This window comes from Dipodomys ordii, unplaced genomic scaffold (genome assembly GCF_000151885.1).
Source record: "Dipodomys ordii isolate 6190 unplaced genomic scaffold, Dord_2.0 Scaffold13, whole genome shotgun sequence".
Taxonomy (NCBI): domain Eukaryota; kingdom Metazoa; phylum Chordata; class Mammalia; order Rodentia; family Heteromyidae; genus Dipodomys; species Dipodomys ordii.
The window spans coordinates 24,586,192-24,608,082 of NW_012267229.1; the positions used below are offsets into that span (position 1 = coordinate 24,586,192).

A 21,891-nucleotide genomic window follows, 5' to 3' on the forward strand; every position below is an offset into this window, starting at 1 on the left:
AGGAGGAGGAGGAGGAGGAGGAGGAGGAGGAGGAAGAAGAGGAAGAGAAAGAAAGAAGAAGCGGCCTCCACCAAGAGTGGTGGCTCAAAGTTGTAATGTCAGCTACTTAGGAGAAGATCAAAGGGTGAGGAGTGGTCACTATTCAAGACCAGCTGGAACATACAAGTTTTTGAGACTCCATTTCAGCCAACGGTTGGGAGCAGTGGTATGCATGAATTTATCATCATAGCAACAAGGAGAAGACATGCAAATTGGGTTGGCGTCCAGACTGGCCCGGGGAATAAGTGAACTCCTCTTTCAAAATATATCCAGGCAGCTGGGTGGCTCATACCTGTAATCCTAGCTACTCAGGAGGCTGAGATCTGAGGATTGTGGTTCAAAGCCAGCCTGGGCAAGAAAGTCTGTAAATCTCTTATCTCCAATTAAACACCAGAAAACCAGAAGTAGTGCTATGGCTAAAAGTGGTAAGAGTTCTAGTGGGACAGTGCCTAGACCATGAGTTCAAGCCCCTTCACTGCAAAAATAAACAAAAAACAAAAGGAGCTGGCAGAAAGGCTCGAGATTCCTCGGAAATGGAATCTGGACTCCAAGTGGAAAGACAAAGTCCTTAAAGGAAACCTACCAGGAGGGAGGGCCACAAAACACCACTGGACACCAGGAAACAGTGAAGGAATTCTTTTGGGGATCCAGAGGATGTTGTTTTCAAGCTGGAATTCTGTATCCAGAGAACATAAAGAAAATCAAAATGGCAGTTATGCAAGAATTCAGGATGATTACTCCATGCACCATTCAGAAAAAGCAACACAAGGTATACTCAGGTAAGACAAGGAAGGAGACCAAGAAAGAGAGCGTCCTGGTGTCTGGAAGATAGTGCAACTGACCCAGAAATACACTGAAGGAAAGTCTCAGGATGCTATCTCTGCACAAACCCCATAATAGTCTGTCCGTGTGGGGGCAGTCCATCAATCCCCCAGCATACTCATCTTCCATACAGGGGGTGTGCCTAATTTAAGATGAGAAAGGGCGTGATAGCCAAAAAGGAAAAAAAACCCACAAAAACAGAAAGTTAAACCAGACAGATATGATTTGTAGGTGAGTAAACGGAGATATGGCGTTATTTTAATCAGGATGGGTGCAGGAGGATGAAGGAAAGATGCTTGCAGAGAATCCATTCGACTGGTTGTTCTTAAAGCAAATGTGAGGCTCTGAGATGGGGCATGGCGCACAGTGAAATCCCAGCCCACAGCGCACAGCAATCACCAGATGAGCACTTCATGCTGCTTACCAGCCTGTAAAATCAGGCCACAGAAGACTTCATTTCAGTTATAAAACCAAACATCCAAGAACCTATCTGGAAAATAACTAAAGCAAAAAGGAAGCAAGGGACCACAGCTTAAGTGGTAGAGAGCCTGCCTAGCAAACACAAGACCTTTTGGTACCACCAAAAAAAAAAAAAAAGGAAAGGAAAGAAAAAAAAATAGCTGGGTGTTGATGGCTCACACCTGTAATCCTAGCTACTCAGGAGGCAGAGATGTGAGGATCACAATTCAAAGCCAGCCTGGGCAGGAAAATCCATGAGACTCTTATCTCCAGTTAACCACCAGAAAATTGGAAGTGGTGCTGTAGCACAAAATGGTAGAATGCTAGCTAGCCTTGAGCAAGAGAACTCAGAGACAGTGCGCAGGCCCTGAGTTCGGGTCCCACGACTGCCAAAAAAAAGAATTGTGGAAGTGATGGACAGATTTGCTAAAAGTAGAAATGGCCAGAAATAGTTGGGCTTGTGGTGAGTAATGGACCGGCTTGGTAGTATTTCGCATTTTCGAGTGAGTTATGTGATTTTTCTTGTTGGTTTTGGCCTGACCGCCCCCTGGCTTTGAGTTTTTATGTAGAGGCTAGAACAGGCTGGCCGGCTCCTGGCAGGGTCGGGCTGCTTGGAGCCTCCCACACTTGGCTGTGAGAACTCATCTTGCAGAGGAGGCCGGAGGCCGCCTCCCGGGGTACCAGTGCGGGAACTGTGTGTTTTATCACTTAAAGATGATGTGTTTTAAGACCTGCCTTCCCGCGAGGAAATGAAGTTCTGCAGACGTGAAGTCAGATGGCGGCCTCTCTATTTATCTCCCTTGTCTTCCTCTCTCCGTCGCAGCGTGTGTTTGTGTGGGACTTGGACGAGACAATAATTATTTTTCACTCTTTACTCACGGGGACGTTTGCATCCAGATACGGGAAGGTAAGAAATCTATTTTGCTTCTCTCTTTTCTTTCTCTCCCCCCCCAATGGGACTATCCATTCAATCTGTTTACCCTGGGAGTTGTGGGGGCTGGTTAGGAGGCTGTTCCAGTCAGAGCTGCCGGAGGGGTGAGAATGGCTTGGCCATGTGAAACTGTAATCACTTCCCCATCGACTGTCCGCCCCCCTCCCCCATCCAACAACCAACAACTACTTGACAGTGTGTAAGCAAATGAGGTTGGGTGCTTTTCTTCTTCCCCTCTCTCTATCTCTGTGTCCCTAGCAAATCCATTTTTCTGTATTTCTGAAACGAAGGGGGAGGCTTTAGCAATAGCTTTGCAAACGTATCCTTGGGAGCCATCCAGTTAGAAAGAGAATTCTGAGCAAGCTGGGTGGGGTAGCATATACCTTTAATCCCAGCTAGTTGAGGGACAGAGCTTGAGAGGCTTGGGATTCTGATGTTGGCAGACTGGTTCACATGGTAGAACACCCACCTAGCACCCACCGTCACACAGCTTTGAGTTCAAACCTTAGTATTCATAAAGAGAAAAAAAAAAGAATTCTGGACAAATGTTATTGACTAGCTAATTGGTGATACACACAAGTCTTTGAAGCAAAAAAACGAGCCGGTCTGTTCAAGCAAAACCTCATCATTCTTTGCATCAGTGCTGTAGATTTCCTGACAGAGCCCTTGAGGGGTACCAGTGTCTGCCATGCAGCTGTTGGGACGTGCAGGGGCTAAGGGAGGTGCCAGGAGACGTCTGTGGGCATCTTCCCAGAGGCACGGGGCTGAGGCGGCTTCCATGCGACTTGCCAGTGCCTGGAAAAGCAGAAAGCAGATTTGACATCAGCTCATGGTTTTCCCAGCTGCTCCGTTTTTTTCTTTTTCTTTTTACTGGGGTTTTAACAAGTTGGCTGTGTGATTAGTGAGCTAGATTTATTGTCTGTCGTGGTGCAGTGAGGCTCGGAAGCTGATGCTGAGGTGTTGGGGTGCAGGAATCTCACCGTACAGAAACGTCATTCGTGTGTCTGCCGGTGCCTGTGGGTGGTGGGTGGTGGGTGGGTGGGTTCCCGGGCTGGGTGTGGCTCAGGTGAGGGGTGACAGGAGCAGACCTCAGTGTGGGAGCGGGGGTGTCACCTGGAGGAGCTGCAGGGCTGCATTGCCCTCTGTGTCCCACCGGCCCTGGTGTAGGTGCTCCTCCGAGCTTCTCCCTGTAGCGGGCCTTGGGAAATTCTACAGCTCCGGTGGACAGCACCAGCCTCCTTTTAATCCCCTGGGGGCCCTGGGTCTTTCCCATCTCAGCCCCTCCTTAAGGGTGCCCCACCCACCATGCCCTGAGGACTGTTGACTCAGGAAGCACTGGGTGCAGAGAAGGAAACTGAGGCTGGAGAGAAGCCAGTGCTGTGGGCACCTAGAACAAGTCATACAGAATAGTCCCCAGAGGTGTCCACCCAGGAAACTTCCCTGCAAAGGTCCTGCCGTCAAGGGCCAGGGGCTTCTTCTGGGGTGTGCCCCCCAGATATCAATATGTGGTCAATCTCTGAAGCTAACTATAAAGGTCTCTGAGTATGCAGGAATGGGTACATCAGAGGAGACAAGCAGAGCAGCACACTGGAAACCTTTGCTGGAATCTAGAATATTCTAGAATGCCTTTTGCAACTTGAATGCTGTTTATCTTTTCCCTCTCTCTCCTTTTCCCTTTCCCTCTTTACTTTTGAGATGAGGCCCCACTATGCTGCCCAGGCTGGGGTCCCCTCTATGTAGTGATCCAGTGATCTTCCTACCTCAGCCTCCCAAGTAGCTAGGACTACCGGCACACACCGGTGTACGTGGGACAAGACCCCAGTGCCCCAAGGCTGGCCAGCAGCAGCCTTGGAGCCCCAACTATTCTACCTGGACTGGGGGAAGTCAGCTTTTATCTTGATATCTTTGGTCTCTTTTTATTGAAACTGGCAAGTAGAAATACTCCTTTCTTACCTCAAAACGAGCTAGAGTAGGGATGGAAGATTCTAGAAGATTTCCCAAGAGCACATAAAGCAGATGAGCCAAGTCCTCTCATTCTCTCTTGGACAAGTCACTCCCTGTGAGCCTCCGTTCTCCTTAGGTTCAATGGCCCCCTACGTCCTTCAGCTACGATCACCCAGGGAATCGAAGGACTGGCAGGCCCCTGAGGGTTGCCGACTCTCAACCCCTGCTGATTGCCCACACATGGGAACGTGGCATGGTCAGGTTTCCTGATTTTTTGAGAAGAGCTGGAAATATAGATTGTTTTGGTCTGTGCAATCTCCTGGTTTTTAAATGTTGGCGACAAGTTCACATTTTTTCGGTACACACTGGAGGCCAAACAAAAATATCTGCAGGATGAATTTGGCCGCTGGCCACCAGTTCAGAATTTCTGGTTTGATTCTATTTTCCTTCCTGCCTTTAACTAATACTTGAGGGGCTGGGAAGGTGGCTCAGTGGTAGAGTGCTTGCCTTGTATGCATGAGGCCCTGGGTTCGGTTCTTCAGCACCACATAAGCAGAAAAAGCTGGAAGTAGCGCTGTGGCTCAAGTGGTAGAGCGCTAGCCTTGAGCTGAATAGCTGAGGGACAGCTCCCAGGCCCAGAGCTCAGACCCCACAACCAACAAGCAAACAAACAAACAAAAACCAAATACTTGACATCCAACAAGTGAGGCTGTGCCTTCCCACCATGCCCAGACCACTGAACAAAACAGTAGAAAAGCCTGGCCTCCTGAGCCTCACCACATTAGGGACTGTCCTGATTGGTTCACTCAGTATTTATCAAGTAAAATTCTGTCCCCTTATAGTGTGCTTGGTTGGGAAGAAAAGAAATGTTCACGGTCCCTGCCCTCATGGTGCTTAGAGTCTGTGAGAGAAACAGACCTAGACTTTCAATCGTGGTATAAATGAAAAAAAAAAAAATGTGGAGAGAGAGGCAATTCAGATGGAAGAAAGTGGCTAGGAAAGGCCTGTCACAGGAAGACACAGTAAGAATGAGAACTGGAGCTGGGTCACGTGAAGACACTTTAGCTGCAAGGGAGTCTGGAAAAGGTGACCTTTATTTGGGGTTAGTCATGTGTCATTAAATGGCAAGAAGGGAGGAAGAATGGATAATGGCAATTTCTAGCTCAAAAAATTCACAGTGAAAAAGAAAGCAAGAGAAAAGTAGCAGGCAGGTAAAATTAGCTGTGTTTGTGAGGTCTAGGGGTTATCTGGACACATGGGTGTGGAATTCCAAATTTGCAAGTCAGATAAGCTGAGAAAGAGCCTATAGGAACAGGGTTTGGAGCCCTGCAGATTGATGGAGTGGGCATATATGTAGTTGCGATTTTTGTCATAGAACTCATGGCTATACCTTCTGGTCTACCTCTCTTTCTCATAGATAAAGAGGTAGGAATTTTATTTATTTATAGATCTTATCAAGCAGGAGTCTCAGTTTGAAGCACAGAATGCAGAAGCTACCCAGGGAATTTAGCAGAACACAATATTTGAAAAACCTAAGGACATCTTGGATTCAGGTCTGCCTAGATCTCAGGAGTTCAGGCAGTGTTCTCAGGCTAACTGTACAGTGAGTGGTTCCTTTTTAGCCACCTGTGCTAAAGGAGGAATTTCTCAATCCAAATTCAAGCTCACCTCCTAGGCTTGAATCTCACTGCCTACATTGATCATACGTCATTTTGTAGGACAGCCTTTGTAGGTCTGATTGGCTAACCTAGATCCACAGCTCACTCCTGGTGTGGAAGGAGTTGCAGTTTCATCCCCCATCCCCACCCCAACCAAAGTGTCTGAGGGGAAGAGAGCTGGTTTCCCAGAGGAAGAACACTGAACAGGGAGCAGAAACCCAATCAATTATCATCCTGGCCAAGGGAGGATTTGCTATTTACTTAGAGAAAAAAGCCTGACTGAGCTAAAGTGATTAGGAAATGTTTCAAAATTGGGTGTTTGAGTTTATGATAGAAACAAAGGCTCCCTTCCTGGACCGGTGGCGCACTTGCTGCCCCCGGCTTACCTAGCTCCACCTCCTGTCTATCTCCTCTTCCCAGGCTGGAGATCAGAGCATCTTTGGGGTAGCTGGATCTCCCCACATCTTGCGAAGGGCTGGAGCAGCCACCATTGCCCCTCCTTCCAGCTTCCTGCGTCCTCCACTTCTCCCAGCTGGGCTTGGGAAAGGTGGTCAGGACTGCCCTGGAGCTGGGAAGAGTCAGTGCCTCTCCAGATCCTCCATCCTGAACCAGCTCACAGCCCCACGCCAGGACGGCTCTGGTCCCTCTGTTACTGAGATCATAAATGTAACCCGGCCCCTGGAAGCCTCCAGTCCTTTCTCTCCACGTTCACCTGTTCCGGGTGTTTCCTACAAGTATTATGTCTATGCTGTAGGCTCTTTGCTTCCCTCCTTGTGGGGGTCCCAGGGTGCAGATACGCTCCATGCTGGGCCTGCCCCCCCTTCTGCTCTATGAGAGACACCCCTGTCCTGAGAAAAACAGTAGCCCTGTGACTTCAGACCAGCTGGCCCCCACGGTCTAGCCTTCCTTGGGTCCTGCCAGCTGCCACCCACCTTGGCGCCCCCCAGAGGCCAGTGGGGCAGGGCTTGGCCAGAGCATGGCCATTCACCCCGCCACCCACGGTCACCGTGGCCCCTCTGGGCCCTTCCCTCACCCCCAGCCTCCGACCCCCTTCTCTGGATGCTGCCCTGTGACCCCCAGATCACACTCTGGAATCAGTATCAGCATCATGGGCTTCAGGCAAACCCTGCAGGCCACCACAGAACGCCTTGTTTTCTGACCCAGCAGTTTAAAACTATTTGTAGGGTTCAAATGACATGTGCCGACTCTGGGACAGGGCAAGGGGGGGAGGGGAGGAGGGGGTGGAGACTCCATTCATTCATTGCAAGCACCTCACATCCCAGCCTTCTCTTTCTCCCCCACCCTGCTCAGAGCTGGAGCCCTAAACCATAGCATCCCCCCCCCAATCTCCCTGACATCTGGAGCTTTCCGTGCACACACAAGCCAGAGTGCTTAAGGACATCTGTTTATTTTATTTCTTTAATGAGAAAACCTCCCGATTTCTCCCGATTCAGCTGTGTTTATTTTTCTTCTTGGTCACATGAGCACCTTGGATCCTTGGGGGCCGGGCAGGGCCTGGCCAGGAAAGCCAGCACTGCCTAAGCAAAACACAGGCCCTGGAACTCCATAAAGCCAACTCTCCAAATAAATACCGCCTCATTCACTCGGCAGAGGCGGATTAAGTCAAGATGAATACAATTTGGAGGGGATTTAGTGGGGAAGTTGGAGATTTCTTTTTCCCACTGGGGGTTAACGTTCACATGGAAATCTTTCCCACCTCCCGCTTCTTGACACTAAATGACAGCTACTTGGTCCTTGTGCAGATAAAGCCAGGCAGAGAGGTGATGAGGGGTAGGGGGGGCGCGGGGACAGGGGCCCTGCTCACGCTTATTTTCTTTTTGAGCCTGGCAAGGTTGGACTTTCCCTGAGCCCTTTGTGAGGGGTCAGTAAGGAAACCGCTAGTGGAGGAGGAGGAAGGTAGAAATGCTCCCGAGATGAACAAGTGAGTGATGTAGGTCAGGGGTGCCAGGTGGCTCATCCCTGTAATCCTAGCTTCTTTGGAGGCTGAGATCTGAGGATCGCAGTTCAAAGCCAGCCCAAGCAGGAAAGCCTGAAGTTGTGGTGTGGCTCATAGGGTAGAACACCAACCTTGATTAAAGCCTTAGTACCAGTACCAAAAAAAAAAAAAAAAAAAGATTATTTCCACCAGGAAAAGACCCAATGAGTAGATTTGAAGGCTGCACTCTGGGCCAGGAACAGCCTTTTCTCACCAATCTTGTGCAGGGGCTGCAAGGTTGGAGCAGGAAAGAAACACCACCCCCACCCTGCCCCTTACTTTGCCACCCACAAGTTTCCCCAGTGCCAAATGCTTCCTGAGACTTCTGCCAACTTTGTCCCTGCTTCCCTCCCACCTTTCTCTACAGGAATGTCATCCCCACCCCCAAAACCTTCCACAAAGTGCCAGGCAGGCTGCAGGAGAACCCAGGGCACCCTGGAAACCGGAACAAGGGGAAGATTCCACTGACATTTAACTCGTGGGTTGAGGAGCCTCCAGGCCTCCCCCGCCCCCCCCCATGCCTGTCTGGATTTTTTATGCTACTTAGCCCAACAATAGAGGTTTTGAGCTTGTACAAAACCTGCTGAGATTCCAGGGGCCTCAGGTGAGGAGGTGTCACCGCTGGATGACAGGCAGGTGGGGTTGCCTTTGACAAGGAAATGGACGTTCCCTCCCAGTCCCCCACCCTCCCTCAGTGAGTTCCTGAACTTTCAGCCCTGGCAGAACTTTCAGGCTGGCAGAAGTGGGGGAGCGGGACCTCATTCTAAGGAGGAATGGGTAGTTTAAAGGTCCTGCTAGAGTTGGCTGTTGCTGTGTTCAAGGATAAGTGAACTAGGGGGAAAAAAATCATAGGGTGGAATACTATTTGGCCATAAAAAGGAATAGAATGATGCTTCTGACTACCAGGTAGAGGAACCTAGAAAGTGTTTGGGAAGTGAAGGAAGCCAAACCCAGGTGTGCTGTGATCAGAAGAGGGGACACCACAGAGCTGGACTGCAGCTGGCAAGGTGACTGTGGGATGAATATGCAATTGGCTGTGTGCTGTGTGTGGTGACGGTAGTGAATGGTATGAGTATGGTAACGGATGGCATGGATATGTTAATGATATGAATATGGTAATGTTGGTTAATGCAGTGTGAATGTGATCATGAATGTGGTATGAATATTGTAAAGAACTTAGTGGAGAGTGGGAGCCTCACAGGACTTACCCAGGGCTTAGTGGGTGCTCAGGAGACCTGTGGAGCTGAGAATACCCCTTGAGGCCCTTAGAAGAGTGTGACAAATTTGCGTATCAATAGCAACACGCTTAGACTTAATAGTTTCCACTTTGTTTATTTAAGCACTTCAAATACCATCCATACCAATAACTAACTCCTAGCCTAATTCTACTAAGCGTGCTCCACACCGAGGGAAACTCACGCATCCTGTCACTTGGTCCAGAAGTCGAGGGGAGTCTGTCTAGGGTGTCCTGCGGGCTGCTCCGAGTCCCTCGAGGGAGAAACAGCTGCCTTGTGCCTGGACAGCCCCAGTGGAGGGTCAGTCCGTTGTGGAGTCCCCTCTCTGGGGAAGGCCGTCTGGCTGGGTCTCTGCTGCCCTGGGTTTTTATATGTTTCAGGCTGGCCCTTCTTTTCTGGCTATGTCTGATCACCGGGTTATCTTGGTGACAGTGTGGCGTCTGATCAGGTCTGGTTCTGGGTGAGGGGATGAGGCAGAGCTGGCTTGCCTCTGGCTGAGTGTGGTTACCGGGGAGGGCTGGTTGCCTTGGGGATGGCTCTGCAGACTCCCTGGGCGTGATCTTATCTCCCCATTCCATAGTTCTAGCTCCTAACTTCTAACCCCTCATTTAACGTTTCATAGTATTTCACAGCACATGTACATTCAATATATTCCTATTTAATAGCCTACATATCAATATGCAATAATATATTATGTGTACATAATAGCCCACTATGTCAATACACACTATATGTCAGCATTTACTAGCACACTGTACCAGTACATACTATGTCAGCATCTAATATCACACTATGCCAGTACACACTATGTCAGTATTCAATCATATTCACTACAATGGGGACCTGTAGAAACCAGCCCTGGCCCCGCAGGAGGTCCCCCTCTCCTCCTCATCCTCCTCCTTCCTGGCCAGGCCACCCCAGCTTTCTCCGTGGCACTTCGTCTCAGTCTCCCACCTCAGGGCCTTGTCACACTTGTTTCCCTGGGTCAGACATCTGCTGTGGACACCTGAACGGTCCCTCCCTCTACCACAAAGCCTGTCCCCTCAGGTGGGGTATCCACTTGTGCCCCCGTGAGTCTACTTCCTGCTAATGGTCCCTGCATATGCTCCCCCAGGAGCTGAGCAGCTGCACCTCAGATGCACGAAAATTAACTCTTGGGTTAGTCTTGTCTTCCCAGCTAGTGAGTTATTTGGAAGACACTCCGCACGCACGTGTGGGATGGATGGATTTGGGTTTGTCTTCCTCAGACCTACATTGGGAGTTGAGGGGAGGGAGTGGGGTCCCACTGGGCCCCTGGAGGGGAGCCCCACCCTCAGACCCGGGAGAGGCCCCCACCCAGGGGTGTCAACCTGGAAATGGGGGAGAGGGGACTGCGGACAAAGCCACTGAGCACTGAGAAGAAATTGATTTTGCTGATCAAAAGGGCCTTGCATGCCCTGCCCTCCCTCCGTGCTTTGGGTTTCCTGGTGGGGGGAGGGGCATGACACCCCTAGCCCCACAGCCCCTGGACCCTGGCGCAATGACAGCCACATGGTCACCATATCTGTGGCTGCCCAGCTGCTTGGCACACTGAGTCACTCCTGGATCAATTCTAGCCAAGCACCGCATGCCTGCCACCTGTCGCTCGGCCCAGCACCATCGGCTGTGTAGACACATGGGGTCCTCATGTCACCCAGGCCCTGGGCTTGCTCACCCAGTTTAACCAGACTAGGGCGGTGCTGTGGGCAAAGCAGGCTGGCAGTCACCGCCCGCTGGGCACTTACAGCTCTGCTGCTCAGGGAAATGAGAGCAACTAGCCTGATCGCCTTCAGAGGTGATAAGGGAGACGGGGAGGAGCGGAGGAACTCCCGTCATCCCTGACAGCTGCAAGGGTTCACTGTGGAGCTGTGGGGTCCCCTGGACAGACCAGCCTGCAGCCTTTGGTCCAGTTCTCAGAGATGCAGACAGAAAATCAATCCTTCCTGGTCCCTTCATCTTCCTCCCAAACTACCCAAGAAGCCATAGTGTGTGTGTGTGTTGTGTGTTTCCTTTGTTTTCCCTGACTGTTCAAATGTGTGAATCAGCCAATTTTTTTTCTTTCCTTTTTACCACCATCATTACCTTGTCTTTTTCTTTAAAAAATAAATAAATAATTAGAAAAAAACTTTTAAATTCCAACAAAACTGATCTGTTTTCCAGGAGTTTCCAAGTCATTAAACCCAATTAAAACCATTAAATGCTTTCTTTTAATGACAACTTTATTATTCAGAGCTAACCACAGGGAGGAGGGACAGCTGCCAAGGCCCGGCTTTGTGTGTTAATCCTGGCCTCACCTCTGGCTGACACCTGTGGGGGGTGGGGGGCGGAGATGGGCTGGAGGGAGGGCTTAATGAAGGCCTTCAGTCAGCCATTTCCTCCGGGTGGCAGAGGGAGTCTTTGTTCAGCTTCTAAGCACCTACTTGGCAGTGACTTGTGCGAAGCCCAGTTTGTTGGCTGTGACTGGTTTTGTCTGTCTTGTGTGTGTGTGTGTGGGGGGGGAGATCCCTGAGCCAGAATACAGGCAGAAGTGCATTGTCATGAAGTTGGGGGTTGGGGGAGGGGTGACACAGAGGTGACAGCGGGCTGATTGGTTTGTCAGTGGTCTAGAGAGTGGGTGGGGCCACCCTGAGCAAGGGAGGGGAAGTCTGCAAGCCCAGACAAGGCCTGGGGACACAAGCCTGGCCCCGGGCCATGCACTGAATGCTGGAGTGGCATCACCGTGCCCAGGCACCATGCCCAGCCAGCAGGCTCTCCCTCTGGCCTTCCCTCTACATGGACCTGAAGATCCATCCACGGGTCTGCGGGCTACTGGTCAGCAGCAGCACTTGCTAGGGTCTGCAACCTTCCGTCAGTCATCCTTCTCCTGTGTTTCTTTTGCTTTTGTATGTGCTTTTGTACCAGTCCTGGGGCTTGAAATCAGGACCGGGGTGCTGTCCTTGAGCTTTAGTGCTCAAGACTGGTGCTATACTTACTTGAATTGCAGCTCCACTTCCAGCTCTTTGAATTAATTGGAGGTAAGAGTCACAGACTTTACTGCCCAGGTTGGCTTTGAACCTTGATCCTCAGATCTCATCCTCCTGAGTAGTTAGGATTACAGGCATGAGCCACCAGCATCCAGCCTATTACACACACACACAGACACACACAGACACACACAGACACACACACACACACACACACACACACACACACACACACCCTGTGTTCAACCTTTATCTGATTGGGTCAGGTGCATGTTCTGGGTGACCTGAGCCAGCAGGGTGGGGCTGGGTTTACAGAGAGTTATAACCGCACTCAGCAGGCAGCCTGAGAAGAGATGGAAGGTTTTCCCCTGGCCCTCACTCCAGATGTGCTTCTTATAAATTAATATCCAGCCTCCACCAAATGGCTTTTCCTTTGAATTTCCCGGTTGTTGCAATGCTTGTAAAAAGGTTTCTGCTTGGGTGAAGTGATCTGCTGGGGGAGGGGGAGAGGGGAAGCAGAGGAAGCATTGTGTTCCTCCTGGGACAGGGGTGCTTTTCTGGGCTATAGAGCCACCTTTTCCTGCACAGCCAGCTGTCCTTAAGTCTCCTGGGTAGGGAACAGGCGCACTAACTATACAAACAAGCAGAATTTCAGCAAACTCCCGCGGATGGCATGTACTCAAAGACAGTATGGGTGCTGGGGTTCTTTAATTTTTTGGGGGGGGTCCAGTCATGGGGCCTGAATTCTGGGCCTGGGCGCTGTCCCTCAGCTCTTCAGCTCAAGGCTAGCGCTCTACCACTTGAGCCACAGCGCCACTTCTGGCTTTTTTTCTTTTTGCATATGTAGTGCTGAGGAATCGAACCCAGGGCCTCATGCATGCAAGGCAAGCACTCTACCACTGAGCCACTTTCCCAGCCCTCTTTAATTTTTTTTTAACATCACAAAATAAATCCTTTAGTGCTTTGCCTTTACATACATTGGAGTATTCTAGGTAGAATGTTAGTTCGCTTTGGCCATCACTTTTAGCTCCTGTTTCTTCAGACTCTGCTTGCTTTGCTTGCTTGCTTTTTGGTTGTGGGTCTTGAACTCAGGGCCTGGATGCTGTCCCTGAGCTCTTCAGCTCAAGGCTAGCACTCTACCACTCGAGCCAGAGCACCACTTTCCATTTTCTGGTGTTAATTGGAGATAAGAGTCTCACAGGACGTTCCTGCCTGGGCCCTCTGTGAACCGCAATCCTCAGATCTCAACCTCCTAAATAGCTAGTATTACAGGCGTGAGCCACTGGTGCCTGCCTATATGTGCTTTCTTGAACAAGAGTAGTGCTCTACCATTTGAGCCAAACCTCCAGGCTGGGATCTTAACTTAATTGGACATGAGTCTGGTGGAGTTTTCTGCCTGGCCTGGCTTTGAAACAAGATCCTCAGAGCTCAGCCTCCCAAGTGGTTGGGATTACAGGTCTGAACACCAGTACCCTGCTCCTATGTTTTGTTTTTCGAGTCTCCTATACAGCTAATTAATCCCAGTCTTTTGCAGTTTACCAATACATCTGTGAACACATCTTTCATTATGGCTCCTTTTTCACAAGCATGAATTTTCCCCTAGAACAACTCATGAAAAATTGAATTACCAAATGTATGCCTGTTATTTTTTAATTTTCAACCCAATCAATATTACCTACATATAGTTTTGTTTGATTGTTTGTGCCAGCACTGGGGCTTGACCTCAAGGCCTTGAACTCTTTCCTGGCTTTATTGCTCAAGGCTGGTGCTCTACCACTTAGCCACAACGTTACTTCCAATTTGTGTATAGTTTTAAATTCATGGAGCTCTACAAAGAAAAGTGTATGAAAAACCACAGCCCAGGGGCCCACCAACTCTTTTTGCCCAGAAGCCACAACTTTTAATGTGGGCTGATTTAAGGGATGGGAGTGGCAATTTAATCCAGGCTTCTGAGTGACAGACTTCATTGCTGCTTCTTGAGATTTTTTTTTTTTTCTGTTTTCAGCACCATTTTGGACTTTGCAAAATACAAGAATTCAATTTTCAGAGCTGGGAGTGTAGCTCAGGGTAGAGCACGTGCACAAGGCCCTGGGTTTCATCCTCAGCCCCATCACACACACATGTACACACACACACACACAGAGGCTGGGCACTGGTGGCTCACACCTGCTATCCTAGCTCTTCAGGAGGCTGAGATCTGAGGATCACAGTTAGAAGCCAGACCAGGAAGAAATTCCTTGAGACTTTTAGCTTCAATTAACTGCCAAAAAGCTGAAAGTGGGGCTGTGGTTCAAGTGTAGAGTGCCAGCCTTGAGCAAAAGGAGAATGCCCAGACCCTGAGTTCAAGCCGTAGTATCAGCACCCCAAGAAAAAATAATAACTTGAAACTTGGCCATCCTTTTGGTCAGTGCATGTCACTTGTTTGCACACCTCCTCTTTGCACCCACGAGACCAGTCAGCCATAACATCAACTTTATTCCTAGTTTAGATTTGCTTTCTTATAACTATGCATGCCTTTCCAGCAATGCCTGCTCATACGCCGTAATTCTTTCTCCCTGTCTGTGCTGGCCTGTAGGGACACTTCCCACCAAGTCCTTCTGGCAGCAGAAGGCTGGATGGCAGCTCCAGCTCCTGCTGTGGTGTACTTGACTAGGCCAGGCACCTGGTCAGACCGTCACTAGCCATGCTAGAGGGGTGTGGACTTACAAAGGGGAAGCAGTGATCCCATGATCCGCCCCCTCCATCCCCTCCTCCAGGTTTGTTTTCCTCATCTGTGGCTGATCTGACCTGAGTTCCTGCCAAGGGCCTGAGTGCTTGCTTGGGCCTTGGGGTCCTAGTGAGGGTTCAGCTCACACCATGCTCTGAGCTGGGATCTCTAGTTGTGAGTGGAGCTAGCTCACAACTGCCTGCCTGCTTCCATCCCTCCCTCCATCTCTTCTTCCCTCCCTTCCTCCCTTTCCCTTTCTCTTTCCCTTTCCCTTCCCTTTCTCTTTCCTTTCCTTTTTTTTTGTTGGTCATGGGGCTTGAACTCTGGTCCTGGGCGCTGTCCCTGAGCTCTTCAACTCAAGGCAAGCATTCCACTTCTGAGTCATAGCACCACTTCTGGTTTTCTGGTGGTTCATTGGAGATAAGAGTCCCACAGACTTTCCTGCCTAGGCTGGCTTTGAACTTCAGCCCTCAGATCTCAGCCTCCTGAGTAGCTAGGATGACAGGTGTGAGCCACCAGCACCCAGCTTCTTTTCTCTCTCTCTCTCTCTTTTCTGTTTCTTTCTAGCTCCAAAAAAGTTGATATTGTTCACTGTTTCTTTTCTATCGTGGGAGGGAAAAGGTCACACAGAAAAATCTAGGAACTTGAAGGTGGGAATGGGACAGGGAAGAGGAAGGGCTGACATGTGTCAAGATGCATTGTACTTGTCCCCTGACTTCTGGAATTGAATCCTCTCTGTACACCTACGTAATTTAAAAAGAAAGAAAACAAAAGAAAAATATTTAAAAAGTAAAAGCATGCACGGAGTGTGTGCAAGCCCTCCCGTCTCCCTGCCCAGCCCTCAGGTCAGGGTCACTCTGCATCCAGGCCACTGGGCTCAGTCCTGACCCTCGCTGGACTTGTGGCCCTGGACACTCTGTGTGACCCTCGCAGGAAGCTGCAGACCAGAGGCGATGGCGTGTGCCTGCACCTCTTCATTTGAATCTTCCTGGCACCTGCCCCCGCATCCACCATCAGCAAGTCAGACTTGTTGTTGGTCTGGGGTGTGGCCTGGGTACCTAGATTTTTTTAGGGCTCCAGAGCATCACAGGGCATAGCCAGGGCCAGTGTGTCACGTATTCCCCACAAGCATCAGTCAGAGTAGGTGCCGGTATGCTGCAGTAACAAACATCCCCCATGGCTTCACTTCTTCTCAGTCTCCTCCCCATGCCGGGGGAGCTGCAGTGCTTGTCCGTGTGGCCTGTCCCCTGGATCCCAGGCTATCAGGAACATGGCCAGTCCTGTGACACAGGGAGAGAGAGAGAGAATGGGGATCTAGCCCCAGTCCCCAAAGCTTAACCAGAAGGGGAAAAAGGAGACATCCCTGGGGCAAAGCCAGTCACAGGCCACACCTGAGTTCAGCGGGGAGACTGGGATAGGGACTGGCAGACCTTTTACGGTAAACATAAATAAAAAGGGTTTTATAAAATCTTTAGGCCTTGTGGAATACACAGTCCACTCTCTACTCTCCTTCCTAGGACCCAAAAAATATACACAGCTGAGAAAACAGAGTCCGCTGGGCTCAGAGCTGGGCCAGGTTCACCTGCCGCAAAGCAGGTGCTTTGCCATCCTCCCCCTCCCCCCCCGCCCAGCATCTAGTATCCATCCCCCTTCCGATGGGAAGCACATCTCTGGGAGCTCCCCCGCAATGTGGAGGGAGGTAACACAGGGGTGGGGGTCACGGCCTGCCTCACATCACAGCCGTGGCTTCAGTGTCACTTCGCTTCCTAATGGCAGCCCAGTTCTCCCTGGGGAGATGGGCCCTGGGCTTGTGACTTTGTCCCTATTGGACATCTTCTGTCAACCAGTGTGGATGTTGAAACAGCAGGAGTCAGAGGGGTACCCAGGAGGGATCCCAACCCACGCAGGCGCCCAGGAGCCTCGGAACTTGTGTGGTGCATCCTTGCCCTCCCAGGGCCGCGTTCTGGGAGTCCCAGAGGGCGAGTGTGGCTGAGAGGACTGGATAGTGAGCTCCGAGAGGAAACGGTGCTGGGTCCCAGGATCCAGGGCCCAGTCCACCCACGGCAGGGGCCTGGAGGGAGGCTGCGCTCACAGGTTTGGCCCCATCTCTCCGCAGGACACCACCACGTCCGTGCGTATCGGCCTCATGATGGAAGAGATGATCTTCAACCTGGCAGACACGCACCTGTTCTTCAATGACCTGGAGGTTTGTGCATGCAGGGCCGGGTGGGGCTGGGTGGTTTTCCTTTCCTCCTTTCTCTTTATTATGAGAAGCTCCACTTTTTCCTTTGTCTTTTCTTCTTTATTTCTGGTCATGGGGCTTGAACTCAGGGACCAGGTGCTGTCCCTGAGCTCTTTCAAAGCTAGTGCTCTAACACTTTGAGATGCAGCCCCACTTCTGGTTTCCTGATGGGTCATTGGAGATAGAGTCTCTTGGACTTTCCTGCTCTGACTGGCTTTGAACCACGATCTTTCTTTCTCAGCCTCCTGCATAGCTAGGTTGACAGGCAATCAGCCACTGGCACCTGTGTAAACACATGTTTTAAAAGATAGCAGGAGAATAATACATTTATTTAGTTTAAGGCTTCCTAGCCCTGGACAAGACCCAAGGGAGGTAGGGAAAGCAGGAAGAGCACCTTCAGAAGTCAATTCATTTGTTTATTGGATCCAGCCTGTGTCCCAAAGATTTGGGAAGGATTTCAAATGGAAAACATTTAAAGTGGAGCTGTTAAAGCAGACAGAAAGAGACTTAAAAGAATAAATGTGTCATGATTAAGGGTAAAGAGTTGTACTCCCTCCAAAACTGAAAATCCAGGCTCAAGATAACCATTGCAGTCAAGCTTAGAGTTGATCTGTGAGCTTCCTGGTAGCCAAAGCAAGGAGAGAAACAAGTCGATTGTTCCAATGAAAGGACAAACATCTTCCTGCCAGGATTTTGGGCTGGATTAGGGTGGAGCTTTTCTGACTTAAATCAGTACATCGGAATGAAAACCAGAGGCTGCCTGCCAAAGCACTAGCTGTGGAAGAGAGATTTCTGTTCTCCTACTAGGAAATGGGGCAAAGGTGTGAGGTACCAGCCCGTCCTGGCTGGCAAGGGCATTAGTTATATTTCTCATTGGGAAATGTTGCTGGTTTCTTGCTGCAGTGTGAAACCTTGTGTTCTGGCTGGTCCACACCAGCCACGAAGGCTGGGCTTTCCACTTACAAAACAGAACAACAGCCGGGTGCTGGTGGCTCACACCTGTCATCCTAGCTAGTCAGGAGGCTGAGATATGAGGATCGAGGTTCAAAGCTAGCCTGGGCAGGAAAGGCCATGAGACTCTTATCTCACCAAACATGGTGCTGTAGTTCAAGTGGTAGAGTGCTTGTCTTGAGCTGAAGAGCTGAGGGACAGCTCTCAGGCCTGCGTTCAAGCCCCATGACCAACAACACCACCACCACCAAAACCAACAACAGAACAACAACCAGTCCCCAGGGAAGACTGGCTGAGGTGGACAGGGCCCTGGCACAGCGTAGGGCATGCTGGGCAGTATTTCTGGAGCCTCATGTGGTAAATACGAAGCCGATCACAAACCCCACAGCCCAGCAGGTATCGGTGGCTCACACCTGTCCACGAGACGCAGACATCCGAGGGTGATGGTTAGTGGTTAGTCCGGGTGGGAAAAGTTCATGAGCCTCTAACCTTCCAGCCAGTTACCCGAAAAGCTGCCAGTGGAACTGTGGCTCAAGCGGCAGAGTTGCTAGCCCTGAACATAAAGAGTCAGAGACAGCACCCAGGCCCTGAGTTCAAGCCCCAGGACTGGCAAAAAAAAGTCAGAAGTTAAGATGTGGTTCAAGTGGTAGAGCACCAGCCTTGAGTGAAAAAAGCAAAGGAGGAGTGTGAGGCTGAGTTCAAGCCCCAGGACCAGCACTAAAAAAAAAAATGTTAAAGAAGGAGCTTTCAGTAAGGCTACAACTCCTTTGGCCACAGGCCGACCCTGGTGTCTTCTGTACAGAGGTGCTGCTTCCTGCCAGATGTGCAAACTTCTAGATCTTTCCTTTCCCACGGAGGCACCTGTGTGTATAAAGCAGCCTAGCTCTCAACAGGTTGTGAGGACTGGATATGCACCCACCTGGGTGCACGCCTGGTGCCGTAGCTGCCCTGCGGCCTGCCTGGATCTGCTGAGCTGCTGGGCACGGGCCCCCAAGTGGCTGTGACACTGCCATCAAAAGCACAGGCTGGGGTTGGGGGAGCCTCTGGGGTCTCCCTGCACCGAAGGCGGCCTTGCGAAGCTCTCTGCAGGTGTTTCTCTGGGTCAGAAGCAGAAGTTCCTGGAGGCAGGGATGGCCGTGGGTACGGCCCCGTGTGCACCATGCAACTCTTCATGTCTCTGTGCCAGCTGTTCCTGCTTGGAGCCCCAGGGAGAGGCCACTCCCCCACACCGCTGGGGCAGGGGCAGCATTAGGTCAATGTCTCCTCCAGGAGACCCTGCAGGCCCCTGTCCTATGCAGTGTCCAGGCCCTGGCCCTGCCCCGCAGGTAACTCTATCCGGGTCAGCTGTGCAGTATGAGGTAGCGTCTAGCAGGGCGTCGTGGTATTTTATGAAATCCGAAATGTGATCGCTACTGTTGTCTCAGTTTAGGGCCCCGACAATCCCCTCGCAAATGAGGAAAACAGCCTTCCCACATGCCTTTCCCCTGACACGGGCAGCCGTGGATCCCTGCCCAGGAGCCCTGGGGTGGGGTGGGAGCGTGGTGGGGGTGGGGGAGGTCTAGCATCTGAGGAAGGCAGTCTCAGGGCACTGGGGAAATCTGCTGTTTGTTCTGTTTTCCCCATTTCTGGGCATGCCTCTTAAAGCCAGTTTATGAGCACGTGGGCATCTGGGGCTGGCTGGTCCTTGAGCCCTGCTTCTCAGTGGGCTGCACAGCTCAGACTCTGGAGCCTGTAGGCCTCAGCCAGGCAGCTGCCTGGGAGCAAACGCTGCAGGTGCATGAATCCCCCCAAACAGCCAGAGAGAGAGAGACAAGAGACAGAGACCGAGAAGCAAAGACAGAGACATCCCCTGAGTTTACATTTGGCCATCATTTAAAACCCTCCTTTTTTTTTTTTTCCTGCCAGGAGCCAGTGGCTCATGCTCTTAATCCTAGCTACTCAGGAGGCTGAGAACTGAGGATCATGGTTCAAAGCCAGCCCAGGCAGGAAAGTCCTTGGGACTCTTGCCTCCAATGAACCATGAAAAAGCCAGAAGTGAAACTTCTAGACAGCACCCAGGTCCCAAGTTCAAGCCCGAGTACCAGTAGGTGCTCTCTCTCTCTCTCTCTCTCTCTCACTCACACACACACACACACACACACACACACTCAGCCCTCCCGTAATTTAGCATGCAGAGATCAGATTGCCAGCTCCTCCACCAATGCTCCCATCAGCCCAGCACAGGAGTTGGAGCTACACCTTCATCCTCTAAAAAGCCTGTCCAGACAAGTTTCTCGACTGACAGAGAAACTCACAGCATCCAGCATGGCCACCGCTGGGTGCCTGGCGCTATGGAGTCCTTGAAATGGGTCTGAGGAAAGGAAGGATCGGGGAGGCCTGTGGGCCACAGTGGTTGAATGGCAGGTGCCAAGTGCTCACTGAGTGAGGTCACAGATCAGATCGTGGGGTGCAGAAGCTGGGGCTTGGAGACTTTAGACATCATCACCCCATGGAGGGGGAAGAGCTCTCCAAGCAGGAGGCACCTGCGCAAGGCCAGTGCAGCCAGGCCTCCATTGTTCCTGGGCTGTAGACACTGGGGAATCCTGTCTTGTGTCTACCCACCCTGTTATTGATAACATCCCTCTTTTCTTACAAAACTGTCTTGGTTGGGAAGATAAATATATACGTTTTATTTCTAGTTATCTGCTCATTTATAAAGAGACCCAAGACACAGGAGACTTTATCCAAAGGCCTCTGACATGTAGTAGAAAACCTGCACTAGACCCCAAGACTCCTGTCCCCCGATCCAGCGCTCACCCCACCACTCAGCATGGGAGAGCAGCCTCCCTCTCCTCTTTGTCCAGTGCTGGGGGTGAAGCCTGGGACATACTGGGCAAGAGCCACACCGCCAGCCCAGGAAGTCCACTCTTAAAGACGACTCACCACTGCTCTTCTCTCTTCTTGGTGAATTTTCCAAGGATTGTGACCAGATCCACGTAGATGATGTCTCATCTGATGACAATGGCCAAGATTTAAGGTAGGAATTGGGGGAAGAAAAGACCTCTGGCTGGCTGGCTAGATGAGGGATGGATGATGGGTGGGTGGATGGATGATGGTATTGATGATGGGTTGGAGGTGGATGGATGATGGGTGGATGGATGGATGGATGGATGGATGGATGGACGGACAATGGGTGAGTGGATGGATCATGGAGAGATGATAGGCAGATGGCAGGCTAGATGGATGATGGGTGGGTGATGGATGATGGATGATAGGTGAATGATAGATGGATTGATGATCGGTGGGTGGATGGATGGATGGGTGGGTGGATGAATAGATGAACTCACCTTTCCTAATTCAAAAATCAGTTCCTCAAATCCCCACCATTTAAAAGTGATACACATTGTTCAGAGATTTGCTTACAACCATTGCCTTGTACATTTTTTAAAGTGATGCAGGTGAAACTCAAAATCAATTCTTGAGTGCTGAAGTGGGTGTCTAGTTTCTAGGGACAGTGCTCCAAGGACATGGATTCTAGAAGTCAGGTGAAGCCGCCAGAAACGTGGCAGCTTGCAGAAGAATGTGGCTGGAAAATTCCGAGTTCTACTCTAGGAGATCTAAAAGTGTGACCTCAGTTACTTATTCAAAACTATTACAATTCCACATCTCTAGACCCATCAAAAATATTATAAGACCGAACTGGGCATGGTGTCTCATGCCTACAATTCTAGCTATACATGGGCTGCACGGCGATCATGGTCTGAGGCCAAAGTCTCATGGATTTTCCTGCCTACACTGGCTTTGAACCGTGATCCTCAGATCTCAGCCCCTTGAGTAACAAGCCCCTAGGGTAACAAGCGTACCAGGTACCTGGCTGTCAGAGCTTTTCTTTTTTTTTTTTTTGAGACAAAAAACTTTCTAAGCAGCTGATAGATTCTTAGGGATCT

The 21,891-nt window shown here is 50.6% G+C and overlaps 1 protein-coding gene across 1 annotated transcript in view; it reads left to right on the top strand.

The window, feature by feature from the left end:
* Positions 1-21,891, top strand: part of Eya2 (EYA transcriptional coactivator and phosphatase 2) — a 77,556-nt gene that overhangs the window by 46,258 nt on the left and 9,407 nt on the right. The window contains exons 13-15 of the mRNA XM_013010736.1: positions 2,144-2,227; positions 16,889-16,978; positions 20,923-20,981. Coding sequence (XP_012866190.1) covers positions 2,144-2,227; positions 16,889-16,978; positions 20,923-20,981 — 233 coding nt within the window. The remainder of the gene's footprint in view (positions 1-2,143; positions 2,228-16,888; positions 16,979-20,922; positions 20,982-21,891) is intronic.